Source organism: Temnothorax nylanderi, unplaced genomic scaffold (assembly GCF_030848795.1).
Source record: "Temnothorax nylanderi isolate EJ_2023f unplaced genomic scaffold, tnyl_v1.0 TNYL_tig0347_pilon, whole genome shotgun sequence".
Taxonomy (NCBI): domain Eukaryota; kingdom Metazoa; phylum Arthropoda; class Insecta; order Hymenoptera; family Formicidae; genus Temnothorax; species Temnothorax nylanderi.
This window is the reverse complement of record NW_027249409.1, coordinates 109509-126044: the sequence shown is the minus strand read 5'-3', so window position 1 is coordinate 126044 and position 16536 is coordinate 109509. Positions and strand designations below refer to the sequence as shown.

Sequence of the window (16536 nt, the reverse complement as noted above, 5' to 3'; positions counted from 1 at the left end):
GTCAAAGTTACCTTTTTCTTTCTCTTGAGATTTTCTTTGTTATCAATGACTCGTAGTATCAGTGTTTCATTTATATTTATTCATAATGCAAATCTGTTTAACGAGTAGAAGATGTAATGGGCGCACGCAATTATTGCTGTTGAAATGTGCCAAGTAAAAGACGTTTTCGAGTAGTTTTTATTTTGTTCCAGGCATCGAGGAAACTGTTAAACTTGTCCGGGCGGCCGGAGGTACGTGTTACGGCTACGTTTGCGACTTGTGCGATCGGGCAGACATATATAAAAAAGCCAAAATTATCAGGGAAGAGGTCGGCAAGGTAACACAATTGCGTATTTTATTAAAATTGTGTTTTACAAAAGATTGAAACTGATACCCGAGTATCGCCGAGAATGTGCCAGTGTGTGATAATGATATTCTCGCGTTTATTCGAGAAGAAATCTGCCAAATTAAATTGAATTAAATTAGTAAAATTAATAAAATTAACTCTTAAGGTGCATACGTGGGTCTACGGCGTCCGAGCCAAAGTGATATCTACTCGTAACTGTAAAACTCGTGAGTCTGTCAGAAAATATTAAATAAACGATATTTATCAAAATGACTATAAAATCGTCAACTACAATTTTGACAGATGTTTCATGAATTTTTTTTAGATTTTTTAAAATACTTTAAGGTAGAGAAAAATAGCGTTGAATGTGACAGACCTACGTATGCACTTAGAAGGTACCGAAAGAACGTATGCACCTTAAGGTTTAAATTAACCAAAATTACATCGACTCGAAATCACAATAACGAAAGAAAAACCAGTCAAAGGCTCTTCTCTAATTATTCCTCTCTAATTATAAGAAATTCATTTATTGTAATGTCGCATCAATTAAAGATCATTTTCTCTGTTATTAGTTTCGATTTTTGACGCGATTCGCGTGTCAACTTTGATAACTTGAACGGTTTGCGAATGGATTCGGCATGAAAGAAACATCATCTTAGGAAACGAATAATCCACGACTCGCCAAGCTATTCGTCGCGCGACAAGAATTTTTTTGCGGACGATATTATGAAAGTGTCTATATTACGCCATAACGTTACGATACGTTGGGCTCGATATGCGGGCCTGACCTGTTTTAAGAACTGCGAGGAAATATGATTTTTCGTTCTTTTACACGTGTCCGTTCCCTGACACACTTTATGTCCACACAGGAATATAACATTATATTATACATCTCTTTTTGTCATCGTAGTTTTCATTCAAATGCAAAGCCCTCGCTTTTTCGCAAGCGTTTCTTCGCGAGAAAAGTTTGTACAAAACGGCATTTTATCGCTTGTTTTTGCTTTTATTTTACTTATTGTACTTAAATGATATATTATATTATTTATAGGTGACGATTCTCATCAACAACGCGGGCATCGTTACAGGAATGAAATTTCTGGACACTCCGGACAAACTTATCATCCAGACGATGGATGTTAACGTCATGAGTCACTTTTGGGTAAGTGGAAAGTTATTCCTCGCTGGAGAAAATTATCTCATGATATTTATTTTGTCGCCGAAAAATCGAACGTCGATATAACGTAAACGTGATTCCATTTACCGTATAGCTCTGTGGGATCTATCGCACTATTCGTGAAAATGTTCTTATTGTTAAAGAAGAAAAACTCAGATTCGAGACATTGCCGAGACGCCGCGAAATGAGGTCTCGCTCGTTCTCAGCTTCTCGGTCGTAGAAGTTTTGCAACAAGACGTCGATTTCGAAACGATGTCTCACGACCGCGATATGCGAGTCACTGATATTTTGAGTTATCCAGTTAGCCACGGGTTCGTGAGTCAGGAATTCAAGTATCGCGAGCTACGGTCTCATCCAGTCATCTAGAAGAATCAGCAGAGAGAGGCATTCCATTTTGTTCCTCCCATGTGTTGCGTCGGTCAGGTGCAAGAACCGGTCAGATAGGTCCGCAGACAAGCGGTGCTGTAGTAGATACGCTGTAGTCTCGCTGTGTATTGCGACACGCATGAGCTAGCGGCACGCTTGCCAAATGCAAATAATTCCTTAATTCGAATTCTTACTTAATCGACGATCCGCTCGCAGACTTTCGTTCATTTCGAATCTTTGCTAACGTGTAATTACATTGATTTTACACTTGTACACATATTAGATATGTCTATTATTACTCATTATTGACTTTTTATTAAACAAAACGAAATAGTTCTGTCATAATAAAATTTGCTATATCGAATAGTACATTGCTCCCGATAATTTCTATAACGTACATTCCCTTGTCTTGAAATTCGTAGGTCTACTTCGCAAAATATTTATCACAATATGATTTATTATTTATGTCCTTATCTAAAAATGTGTTCGCTCAAGAATGGATTAAAAATATGTAAAGTAAAGATAATAAAACGATATTAATTATAAAAAAGAATATTAAAAAGTCGACAAAAACAAGAACAATATTATTAATATTAATTAATATTAAAGGTTGTTAATAATACAGGGTGTCCCGAAATTAAATGTTGAAATTTTGGGATCGGTAAATTAAAAAAAAAAGTCCTTTAGACTTGCTCATTTTTGCTTCGTTTTGGAGAAAATCGCAAAAAATTTTTTTTTTTCACTTATTTTATACTTTTTTATTTATATTGTTACTTCCTGAAGATATGGTTCAAAATATTGGCCTTTTGCAGCAATGCAAGCATTGCATCTAGCGCTGCTCATAATACATCTGGACACTGTTTTGGTGATATGGTGAACTGTAACCACGATCTCTCAGCTCTTGAGTAGATTGGCAACGAATAAACTTGCTTCAAAGCCCCCCCCCCCCACAAAAAATCCATGTGTGCAGTCCTGTCAGATCGAGTGATCGGGGGCCAAGGTACAGGCTCTTCCATGTCCAATCCATCGTTGTGGATAATTTATGTCCAGTCAGGCTCGAGTAGCTCTGCCTGAGAAGTTTATTTGTTGCCAATCAACTCAAGAGAGCAGCTAAAAGACCGAATCGTGACTACAGTTCACCAAATACAATATCAACTGAACTGCAGTGTCTAGCTGCAACACGAGCTATCACTGCTATCAGTGCTAAATGCAATGCTTGCATTGCTGCAAGAGGCAAACATTTTGAACAATACTTTCATTAAAAAAGTGAAAACATGAATAAATAAGTATAAATAAATAAGTAAAAAAATAAAAACTATTTTTTTTTTTGCGATTTTCCCCAAAACGAAGCAAAAACGAACAAATCTCTGAAGGACTTTTTTCTTAGTTTATCGATTCCCTACTTTCCTACACGCTTCCGAAGTATTGACATTTAATTTCAGGACACCCTATATATTGTAATAATATTATTGCAAAAATTATAAAGATGGAAAAAATATTATATTAAGAGAAAGTGATGAAGAATAATGTACAATACATACTGGGTCCCAAAATTCGCGCATATTGAGTACAAGATGTAATTCTCTATGCTAAAAGAAATAACTTTTCCCTTTAGCAAAATTGCATGTGACAAATAGTTTTTGTAAGAGAGCAGGTTAAAGCAGGTTAACGAATAAGCGCTCTCGTGGCGCTCAGGGCCGGCGCGCACTTTTCAGTCACTCGTACTTATTGTCCTTGACCTCTTTCTGTATTGTATTGCTTAATTAAAATATGATAAAAGTTAACAAAATAAGTTTTGCTTTTATTCCTTGCGTAATAAATAAAAAAAATTGTCTGATTCCATAGTACCGTCTGAAAATAAAGAAGAAAGTAAATAATAATTATGCTTTGTGCGTTGACCGTTCTAGTAAACTATTTCTTAAGTTTAGTGATACTATTTAACTATCATACGTAATTGTGCAATATTTAGAATAATAGAACGCTCAACCCACAAAGTATAAAGAAACTTGGGATAACGCGAATCACGTGGACAATGTGAACCATCACAATATCTAGAATATTATAAAGTGTTACAACCTAGCGGACAGCAGTGGAATTACTAGCTGTTGGCTCCCTAATCTAACGTATAAACCGGCAATATGGCACAACGTATCATAAAGTTAAAAATTAAACCTGTCAATCTACTTCACAGCTTCTTAGGCCGGTATTCATAGTTAGATCTTATTTCAAGACCATTTTAAGTAATGTCTTAAGTTGCTAATACGGTCATTTGATTGGCTGGACGGAGTCTTAAGACTGCCTTTGACTAGACTACGATCTTAAATATAAGATCCGACTATGAATACCGGCCTTAAGTCGCTTTTTGTTGCATGTAAAACTAAGAGAACTTTAATGTAGTCTATTTAGCAAATGTCATAATATGATGTACATTTCTATTACATGTACGATAAGAAATAAAAATAGCGATGTTGGATAATTTTGAGAGAGTTTGTATATTACTTTTTATAAGTATTGCATTTTATATTCTATTGTTTTTTTTTCTTTCAGGGGTAATAATATTATGATGAGTATATATTATAAGTATATTATATTATTGTAAGTAAGACTTTTAAATATATTTGTATGACATTGTTACAAAGAGCACAAAAATTAGAGTTTGTAATAAATTAAAATATAATACAATAAGTATTATAGACTATTTCATTATTAATATGCCTTAAAATACGAAAAAAATTATTTTTTTACAAGATTAATAAAGTGGTTTACTTTGTCCAACATGGTTCAAGTTACCTTACAAAAATCTACCTTCAAAAATTTTACTATAACATTAAATTCACTAAAAATAAACGAAATTTGTTAGAAACACGTTGTAACAAACATTTGACATTACAACTCTACAAAAACAAAGTTTAGCTATCTTTAATACTTTTGAGTCTTAAAAAAGGTTCAAAGTGATTCACATTATCCCAACTTCCTCTATTGCTATTTACATTTTTATTTTCAAATGGTACTATGGAATCAGACAATTCTTTTATTTATTTGTTACGTAAGGAATAAAAGCAATATTTGTTTTGTTAACTTTTATCATATTTTAAACAATACAATACTGAAAAAAATCAAAGATTAGGTAGCTAGGTACGAGCGACTGGGGAGCGCGCGTCGGCCCTGAGTGTAGACGAGAATGCTTATTTATAAACTAACTAGTACTATCTTACAAAAACTGTTGCACGCAATTTTGCTTTAAAAAAGTTGTTTTTTTTTAACATAGAGGATCACGTCTTGTATTCCACATGCACGAATTTTGGGACCCTGTATATGTATATAAAGCCTTGGCCAAAATTATTAGGCATCCTATTAAAATAATTATTTTTTGAAAGAAATAAAAAATAAACGTATAAACGCGTTTATATATAATAATAAAACTTGGTTCATATAATAATAAAACTCTAGTAAAAACTTTTAACAAACTTTAATCAAGAAGTCTTTCCTGGTATTAGATTCAATCATAAGCATAATTATTACGAAGGAACCTAATAATTTGATCAATAATGATGTATATATGTACACTGAGAAAAAAATGTTGTTAATTTGACTAAACTCGTTTAGTTGTAGTGATTTGTTTAATGTAAATATTAATATATTTAAATCAAATATACGTGAGTATAATATCAAGAAATATTTTATTTTATTTTATATAATATTTTTTGAATTAACAAATGTTAGCTTGACAGCCCGTGACCGCTGCATTTAGTTGAATCAAATAATATTTCTTTGAATCAACGATTTTTTTTTCTCAGTGTATATATCCTTTCATAATATTATTGTAAAATAAAGTTATAAAAAAATTTGTATTTTTATATGATATTCTGTAGCTTAAATTTTGTTTACACAATAATAATATACTAAATAGTATTATAAAACAATAATAATATATTAAAAAGTGGCATGAGAATAAAGAATATTTATCAAGATGAGGTATGATATTTGTAGTCAGCTGTCAGCAAGAATATCTGTGTATTATGTATATCGATTACATATGCAACAATGGGTCTATTTTCTATTGCTGAACTGGCTGCACTACAATTCAGAGTTCTTTTTTAGTCCATACTTTGAGGAAAAAGATAAACTCTGAACTAGTGTAGTCAGTTCAGCAATAGAAAACAGACCCAACTTTTTGATAAGATAACAAAAGGTTAAATGAAGGTTAAAATAGAAATCGTAATCGCTCGAAGCGATGTTCTTGACACCTTTGTCAAGCATACGCTATTAGGATAACGATGATAATAGTAAGTTGTTTTCGATAAAAATGACGTAAGATAATTGATGATCATCGTTACCGGCGTAAAGAATGATAACTCACGTGAAATTAACGCATGCATAAAAGATGACGTTGAATTTACAGTTGAAATAATGGACACAATAATTGTTTTTTATCGTACCCAGATAGCAACGTGTCTGCATTGTTGCTGGCATGTTGCCGACAATATAATGTGCCCTATCAGAATTGTGGCAACTGAGTCCACATTTGTCGGCAATTTGATACTTTCACGATATAACAATTTTGTACAGCAACTTGCCAGCGACTGGTTGGCAACTTATGCTGCGGTCTAAAATCGTCTGATTCAAAATTCGAGCTGTTGCTGTCATGTTGCTGTAATAATTCATAGGATCACACAATGCTGTCATATTGCTAGCAACGCGAAGTAAATTTGATGCTGCTCTCTTGTCGACAAATTGCTGGCAATACATATATCCAATTGCCTGCGTGTTGCTTCAAATATTAAATTACTCGAAATCAATTGAAGAAAATGTACGGCAAGTTGCCAGCATCATAAGCAATCACAGGTTAATAGAAATATTTTGAGCTATTCATAAATATATTATACATATAATGTTATTCCTCACTGCACTAATGTTATTCCTCATTTCATTTAAATAAATACGACATGCTACTTGAAAGATTTGTTCAACAATTTAGGAAAATAAATAAAGTTCATTTATTTGGTCGACATCGAGAAGTTATTGTCCCTTAAAGATTTGTTTTCTCTTAAGCTTTTTTTTTTAGCATGAGCGATAAAATAAATATTTATAATTTTTTTATTTATTTAAATGTTTGAGAGGTTATTCTTATTTATATCGAAATTTAAATTTACAAGATAATGAATAAAAAAAATATAAATATATCTATGTATATACATATACAGAGTGATACAAAAGTTCACGGAAATTTTTTGAAAACATTAAGCAACTACAAATCGATATATAAATAAAAAATCTACACTTTAAACAAAACATAAAACTTTATTAGAACATTAATAACAAAATTAAACAAAGAAAATTACAATAAATGCTCAAAATTGTTTTCTTTGTCTTTAATAAATTTTCGAAGCCGCTTCGGAAAATTGTTCACGATGGTCGCGCACTGCTAGATGATAATTTCATCCCAGTCACGTCGCAGGACCACTTTGAAAGACTTCATTGATTTAAAACAAACTCCAGAGATCTCTTGCTCCAAAATAGACCACGGAAAAGTCCATCGGGTTCAAATCCGGCGAGTTTAGCACAATTTTCTGAAACAACTTCGAAAATGTATTAAAGCTCAAACAATTTTGAGCAGTTATTGTAATTTTCTTTGTTTAATTTTGTTGTTAATATTCTAATAAAGTTTTATGTTCTGTTTAAAGTGTAGATTTTTAATTTATATATCGATTTGTGTAATTATCCAGAATCGGGCTTTTTCCAAATTTTGATATTTTTTTGCGGCTCTCTTGGTAAAAATCTTTGTTGTGATTCCGACAGTGATAATTAGACATCGGATTTTTATGTAACTGCATATTTTTTTAGAAAGCAGATAGTAAAGTAAGATCAAAATAGAATTTTGTCTTATCGAAAAAGCATTCTTAAAATGCACATTTAATTATGCATGTTATACATATTTGCATATTTTATGTATATTTGCATATTTTGTGCATTTATATATTTGCGTATTTATATATTTTTGCATATTTTTAGCATATCATACAGAAATATGACATTTAAAAAATCTAAAATCTAAATATTACTAAATAGAGATTTAGTACCGTAACCTTTCTAAAACATCTTTTCATATAGGTATCTCACGATTTCAGAGATATTAATTCGTAATCAAATATATAGAATTTCTTTTGAAGGGTTGATTCAAGCCCTAAATATGCTTCGAAGACAATAAAAAAATATGTATCTGTTATTTTTCGCCACTCTACAACATATCCAAAGCCCATCAAAATCAGTGAGGGGCGTACTGTTCAAAACGTTCTCTTGTTAGTCGTTAATGAACTGTACCAAATATATTCCAGATATATTTCAATATCTTTGGTACAATCCGTTACCGCCGTCACCGCGGGAAGGTACTTCGGACGAGAAATGGGGCAAAACCAGTGATACATATATAATTATAAAGTTATAATAGTGAACTTTGTTCAGCTCTAGCACTCGATCAAAGGATTCATTTTACTAGGTGCACACATGGAACTTTATATATATATATATATATATATATATATATATATATATATATATATAATCCTCTTCTAATACCCTACAATCCTAGCCATGCTCAATACTGTCCACCGGGAACCCAACTTTAATAACAAACTGCCCAGCAAACACGGGTATATTACTGTTATATTAGCTTGATAAAACGAAATGTAACACGCAATATAACACGATTGTATCAGGTTATGTACACGTTAGTGGTAATTTCCCACTTGTATGTATTGCAGTTATATAACGTTAATCGAAGGCATATATAACATGTAATATAATCTTCAAAGATGTTACCAAATGGTTATTTAACATGTATGTAAATTTAATAAAAAGTTATATAACTGTAATGTAAATTATAGAATTGTGTTATGTAACTGTTAATTTCTTGTTACTGAATAAAATGTAAATATCATAAATATCAAATTGCTTTTTTAAAACTAATTTCAAGCAAAACTAAATCAAATTTTGATTACTTTTGCATGTAATTAATTACAGAATTTGATATTTATACATACATAAATATTAAGATCTGTAATTATCTTATATATTTATATATATATAATGTAAATTTCGTGAAACAAACAGATATACTATTTAGACAGATTACTATATGTATTTACGTACATAATATATGTATATTATTAATATCACCTGCAACCAGAATTGCAATAAAAGACGCAGTCATATCTTTCTTATAGACTAAGTTGTACACTTCTTCTTCTTTTACATAGAAAACTAATATGAAGAGAATAAAATCTGACAATATTAAAATAAAAACTAAAAATGCCAATTAAGATACATGTACATATATATATGTATGTATGTATGTACAATATGTATTTATTGGGTGTACAACTTAATTCGGTCCGTTTTTTTGCTTGAAAAACGCATTTATTTGAACGATAAAATGAATTAATACCTTATTCAAAGTACTGTCCATCGCTAGCCACTACTTTTTCCCATCTTTCTGGCAATTTATGGATTCCGTCGCGGAAGAAGCGTTCATCTTTTGAAGCCAAGAATGAATCGAGCCAATTTTTGATACCCTGTTCTGAAGTGAAGCGTATTCCAGTCAAAGCGTTCTGCATCGATCGAAACAAATGGTAGTCGGAAGGGGCAAGGTCTGGGCTATAAGGCGGGTGAGCCAGAACTTCCCATCCGATATTTTCCAAATAGTTTTTAACCGGAACAGCAACATGAGGCCGAGCGTTGTCATGGTGAAAGATTATGGATTCGTGTCTGGTCACATATTCTGGACGTTTTTCGGCTATAGCTCGCTTTAAACGGATCAATTGTTGCCTGTAGAAGTCTCCCGTGATGGTTTGACCAGGTTTTAGCAGCTCATAGTGGATCACACCCTTCTGATCCCACCAAATACAGAGCATTACCTTGGCACCATGGATATTCGGCTTCGGCGTTGATGTTCCCGGTTGGCCGGGCTTTACATACGATTTTTTGCGTTTCGGGTTGTCGTAGTGAATCCATTTTTCGTCCCCGGTAATGATTCGATGCAGAAAAGACTTCTTTTTGTACCGTTCAAGCAACATTTCGGACATTCAAAATCGTCGTTCGATATCTCTCGGTTTCAATTCATATGGGACCCAATTTCCTTGCTTTTGGATGTATCCCGCGGCTTTGAGTCGTTTCGAAATAGCTTGTTGAGTAACTTCCAATGTTTTTGCGAGCTCTTCTTGCGTTTGACACGAATCTTGATCGAGTAATGTTTTTAATTCTTCATCTTCAAACTTTTTCGGTTGACCCGAACGCTCTTTGTCTTCAACACTAAAATCACCACTTTTAAATCGTCGAAACCATTCTCTGCAAGATTTATCCGTGCATGTATTTTAAAAGAGCCGTCGGGAGACGCCACGCCAAATTTTATACTTAATATTTCAACATATATTTTTGCTTCTCTCTTTCTGTAGGCATTTCTCTGTTTATGTATGTGTGCGTGCGTGCGTGCGTAGTGTACATGCACATGTATATAAGAATACACATATACACGCACACACGTGGCGTCTCCCAACTCCTCTTTTAAAATATGCAATTAATAATTATAGCGTAAATAAAAGAGTATTTTTCATTATAAAGTTTATCATTCATTTTAATTTTGTACTTTATACTTATTATTATATGTATATTACATTTTTATTACCAAATAAACCTGTCTTATGTACCAATTAATTTTTAAGACTTTTTGTTTATTATTATTTAAACTTTTTAAACCTGTTTTTGATTAAATTTATTTTTGTATAAGTTTTTGTTTTAAAAATTATTTTTATTATTATTTTAAACTTTTTAAACCTGTTTTTGTTGTATAAGTTTTTGTTTTTAAATCAGGGTTAGCATGTTTTAAACAATTTGTTTAAAACTGTCTGATTAAAACTGATTTAAAACAGTGGACACTGTTTTAAACATTTTTGTTTTAAACAGTTTTAAACTACTGTTTAGAACTGTTTAAAACACTGCAATTAAAAACATGTGATTATTTAGAAAAAATTGCAAAAAAACAAAAACTAAACTTTTATTTAGTTTTTTATCTATATTATTTATGTAGCATATAAATATAAAGATATATATACTAAAATAAAAATTAAAAATGATAAGATGGGTATTATTCTATTATTTTAGCAGAATATTTATTTTTAGATATTAAATAACAGTCATCACAATAAAGACTACTTAACTTAGTAGATATTGAATGACTTTACATTTTAGCAGTTTAAAATAATAGTACATAGCAGGTACATTTTAGCATTTTAAAGTAATAGTGTATAGCAGGTAGCAGGTCAGTAGTTCGTAGTTGTAGTTATTGATATTTAATATATTCAATTAATCTTTATTTCACTCCCCTTCCGGGGTTGGAAAGGCGTTTTTTTTTTTCAGTAAAAACGTTCCCAAAAACCTTTACAATTTCTGCTATACAAATAAAATCATATACATTATACATTCAATCATTAATCATATACATTTTACATCTATAATATAATTTTTCTTATTTCTTCTTTCCCCGACCTGGTCATTGAGCGACCTCACATCTCATTTCCCTTCCCTTCGTCTTTCATCCGGCACCCTTCTGGTCATCTCTTTCAGTTTCCTTTAATTCCGCACCCCTCTGACTTCCTCCTTTCTGTCACTGCTCTTCCCTTTTCTTTCCAGCTCTTTCCCTCCTCTTGTTCGATGCCTTCCTTCTTTCTTATTCTACGTTCACTCTGCAAATAACTGTATTAAAGATTATTCTTACATTCTTACAATCTTACCTCCTTCTCCCCTTCCTCTCCCTTAATGCTTCTCTCTTTATCTCCCTTCATCTCTCCTTTCCATCCTAAATTTCTCCTATTCTTTTTTCTTCCTATCTGCTTCGTCCTCGTCCGTATCCATAAGGAGATTCTCCTCCATCCTTTTCGCTCTTTCTTCCTCCGCGGTCCTCTTTGGCCTCCCGCTTTCTTTTCCTCTCCTCTCTTTTCTCCTTTCTTTCTCCTCTCTTTCTCTTACCCTCGTTTCCACCGACTTGTCCTTGTCCATTTTCACCCTCAATCCGCTCTCTTCCTTTCTCTTTGCATCCAATACCTTCCGCTTATCCTCTTTAACAAAAATCATCAGTATTATTCTCTAATCTTTCTGACTAACTTGCCGCTGTATTAACCTGCCTTCTTCTTCTCTCCAGCTCTGCCATCCATTTCTCTCCCTCTCCTTTTACTATTCAGTATCCTTATGATCTTCTCGCCAATTCCTTCTGGCTTCTCCTCCTCCTCTCCTCTTGTGCACCGCTCTAACACATGCTCCCATGTCTCTGGTTCTGCACCACATATTCTACAGCTTCTTTTCTCTATTGGTTCCCAATATCTTCCACCTCTCATCTCATTACCTAGCCTAAATCTCGCTATCCTGATCATGGACTTCTTTTTCCCTTTTTTCTCTAGGTATTCTGGCCTTCTGATTTCTGCTATCTCCCTGTACCACCTGTTATATCTAGACTCTCTTACTCTTTCATCTCTCTCTTGACTCTGAATGTCTTTGTCTCTTCTTGTTATCTCCTCTATACTGCTCCAGCCATTTCCTCTTTTCCTTTCTATCTCCTCAGTTGCGTATCCTCTTTTTTCATAGAAGCTCCTTCTCTCTTCTTCCCAATTTGCCTTTTCCTTCCTGACATTCCCTTTTATTTCTTTCCAGCATTCTCTTGCAATCTCATTTCCCTCTCCCCTTTCCAGTTTTTCCTCGTATTTCATCGCCCTTTTACCAGCACTTACTCTCATTCTGTCCCTCTTGGTTTCCTCCCTTATCATGTATCCGGGTGTGCTCCAGTCTAGGCCCAATGTCCACCTTATATACCTTTCGTGCATTCTTTCTATTTTCTCTCTCTCTTTCCATTCCCACACTTCTGCTCCATATAAAGCTATGCTTGCTACCAGCGAATCGTATAACTTAATTCTTCTTATCCAGTCTCTTCCAAATAACCTTTTTCCTATTCCCCAAACCTGTCTCATTGCTATGGTAGCTTTCCTTACTCTTTCGTTTATATGCGCCTCCTGTCTTCCGTTCTTTTGGAATGTGTAGCCTAGATAGCAGAATTCCTTTACCTCCTCTATTTCTTCTCCCTTCCATTTCCATTCCATTTTCTTCATGTTACCTCCTCCCTTCCTGAATCTCATTACCTTTGTTTTCCCTACATTCACTCTCAGCTTTTTTCTGTCGAAATATTTCTCCAGTCTTTTCATCATCCTCTTCATCTTCTCTTCGTTTTCTGCTATAGCTACTACATCGTCTGCGTATGCTAACGTCCAAAATTTTATTCTCCCTACTACCACGCCTCCATCTTGCCCCCTCCTCATTGTTTTCTCTAAGTCTGCCAGCAGCAGTATAACCCGCGGAAAACAGTTAAATATGAACTTTATATGGACCTTAATAAAATCTCCATTTAAATTTTATTTGATTTAAATAAATGCTGAATAACTGCATTAATATGGCTCATATTTGTTCTATATATAAAACTTAATTAAGAATATAAGAAGAAATGCCGATATACATTTCGATTAAAAATCTCGAACATATGAATACATGTCGTATATTCTTAATCGACGTGTATACTCGTACGTATGTTTCGTAGTATACAAAGTATATATACGTACTTCTTACAGTATCATTTCATCATCAAAATATTCGTATTTAATTTGGCTTAATAAGGATTTAATTAGCTAATATATTCAATTTAAATATTAATCTTATTGAAACCATATATGAAATTAATAAGTTGTACATTTTATTCAAATTTCATTAAATTCAAATAAAACTTTTATATGTTCTTAATATGTTGAATTCAAATAAGACCTTTATATGTTCTGAATAAGTTCTAAATCTAATTTAAATTTAATTAAATTCAAATAAGACCTTTATACGTTCCTAATGAGGCTTTTAAGGCACAGCGCGCTCGCACCTGGGGCTGGATCCTTGAATTTATTCGCAAGAAAAACGTATGCGGAAATTCTGCTCTTATAAAAAAGTTGCAAGTTGATTAACTAAAAGCCATGTGATCAACTTGCAACTTTTCTGTAAGAGTAGTATTTGCGCATACCTTTCTCTTGCGAATAAATTCAAAAATCCAGCCCCTGTAGTAGCTTGCCGAAATTTTGCGGTTTCAATCAACAGGCAATGTTTTTCAAACGTTTTGTAATATGTGTTTAAAACTGATTTTCAAATATTTTTCAAACGTTTAAAAAACATTGTCTGCTAATTAGGATAATAATAGGATTAGAGAATATGGTATCAACAGAGAATGAGTTATAAGATTAAAAAAAAAACGTTTATAAATTACAATTATTGTGTTTATATTGGTTTGCTTTAAATCCAGTGGTACAAAAAGAAGATAAGTAAACTTCTGATAAAATTAACGAAATGCGCAACACTTGCGCAGTAATCGAATACATAAAAACAAATATTAATCGCTAGCAACAAAAAGATTGATGCAGTTGCACAAAATATTAATCACCATAAAAACCAAGAATACAATTTGCTAGCTCAAAAGAATAAAAATAGAGACATTTTTTATATACTTAATCAAACTGAACCCTTATGGAAAAATACACTCAACTTTTGGTGTTAACCGTTAAAAAAACACCATAGAAAAACTCTTAAAGTTGGGTTTGATTTCGGACCAATTGAAGGTTAACCATCATTTGAAGGTTAATCTTCAATTGGCGGTCCGAAATCACACCCAACTTTAAGAGTTTTTCTTCGGATGATGGTTAACCTTCAAGTGATAGTTAACCTTCAATTAATGATTAATCCTTAAAAAATGACGGTATAAACCCTAAAAATATGAACCCTCAAATGAAAGTAACAAATATGGCGTCCCAATGAGAATCTCTTAAGGAGGGTGGTTAGTCAAATCAATTTGATAAGAATTAGTTCAATGGAGAATATTCGTCTATGGGAATCTGTCGTCCATATATGCCAAAGTTGAAGATAATCGTCTGCATGGTTGTCGAGTAATTAATTATTGAAGTTATACTCTTGTCTCTCTCTTATACACGGGCGACACAGCAAAAATGTTACCTAACCTGTAATGTAACTCTCAAAAGCATATTAAAAATGATAAGAATTTAGTGAAAATAGATGCAAATAACTCTTTACATATTTAGGAAAAACTTTCTCGAAGACTGAAATGATTCGTCTTTATAGTTATCAAGAAATTGTAAAAATAAAAAAAACAGGACCACATTTATTATTTCCACATTTCAATGTGGATAATAACGTATTTGGGTTTCAATTGTACAAACAACTCTTTTTAAACCTTAAGAAACAGCAATTAAATGCATTCCACATATTTATTTGCTAAAATTCGTTTATTTCACGCGACAAAAATCTAACCTATATGCTTTCCCCCTGCCGCGCCGCCTGCCTCGCACCGAGAACTAACCAACCTCCTTAAGGACTCCGCTCGCTGAACCGGATTCCTCGCCTCGATCCTCCCTCTCGGACGCTAGCTGCCGCAGCTCTCCCTTTCCTGGCGGTGAGCTCTCCCTGGTGATCCGACTCTCGCTCGGTTAGTCTCCAGAACACGCGCCGCAACGATCAATCCGTCAAGAAAGAAATAACGGACTCGACACGTTCGAAGAAACGCAAGCAAGTGCGGCCATGACACCTAACGAGTGAGGAAGGAGGCGGGGGCTCTTTGAGAGTGGCGACTCGCGCGTCGCGCCATCTAATGTGAAACGATCGGGCGTTGTAAAACGCGAAAAGAATTCAAGCGCAATATCTGAACAAATTATTTAATTTTTAATAAGTCCAATTATTAATATTTATTTTCATAATTGAACTTATTTTTTATTTTGATAAATGTAAATACAAATATCTTATTGTATTAATATTTAATATTAATAATTTAATTAGTTGCTTAATTTAACTTCTTGTTTAATAAATGAGCGGATGTAGTACTGAAAATGTATCTATTATATAATATTTTAATTTTCAAAATTGTCAAATTACAAACAGGAATTTTGTTGTGACTTTTACAGTTATAAAGTAACTATTTAATGGAAATGGAAGCCTAAAAAAATTAATATTGTAACGCAATTATTATAATGCTCAAATTATAAAATATTTACATTATCCATGTCTGCCAATACAATATAATTTTTTATTGATATTGCATTCTATATAATGGCAATGTTATTATATATTTGACAGGCAAATCAAAATAGCTTTGAATCGATATCGAAATGATGAAATATCCATGTCTTAACAGAAAATACATAATTTGCCTGTTTTTCGATACATATATATTTAAAATAATTAAAAACCCACATAGCATGCATATCAAAAAGACGTCCCGAAGATATCCCGAGAAGATATCCTATCTCCTAAATATATCTTCGGGATATCTTCTGGACGTCTTTTTGATATGCATGCTATGTGGGAAGCCAATGACCTACATAACTAAAACTGAAATTATAAAATATATGTACGATGTAGACAGTATAAAATAATTAACATAATTAAACATGCAGATTTGTGGTTGATAATGACAAAATTCAATAATAAACCTATAACCTAACAGACTACAACGCAAGACTAACATAACTCGCAGGTTTATTAAAATCTTATGAATCACAATTTTTGATTAAATATGAATATATGATGGGTCAAT

At 32.8% G+C, this 16536-nt stretch overlaps 1 protein-coding gene across 5 annotated transcripts in view; it reads left to right on the top strand.

Moving 5' to 3' along the window:
• Positions 1 to 16536, top strand: part of LOC139781588 (short-chain dehydrogenase/reductase family 16C member 6) — an 84673-nt gene that overhangs the window by 37251 nt on the left and 30886 nt on the right. For all 5 annotated transcript variants that reach the window (XM_071720419.1, XM_071720423.1, XM_071720421.1 and 2 more), the window contains 2 exons: positions 192 to 316; positions 1374 to 1484. In XM_071720419.1, coding sequence (XP_071576520.1) covers positions 192 to 316; positions 1374 to 1484 — 236 coding nt within the window. The remainder of the gene's footprint in view (positions 1 to 191; positions 317 to 1373; positions 1485 to 16536) is intronic.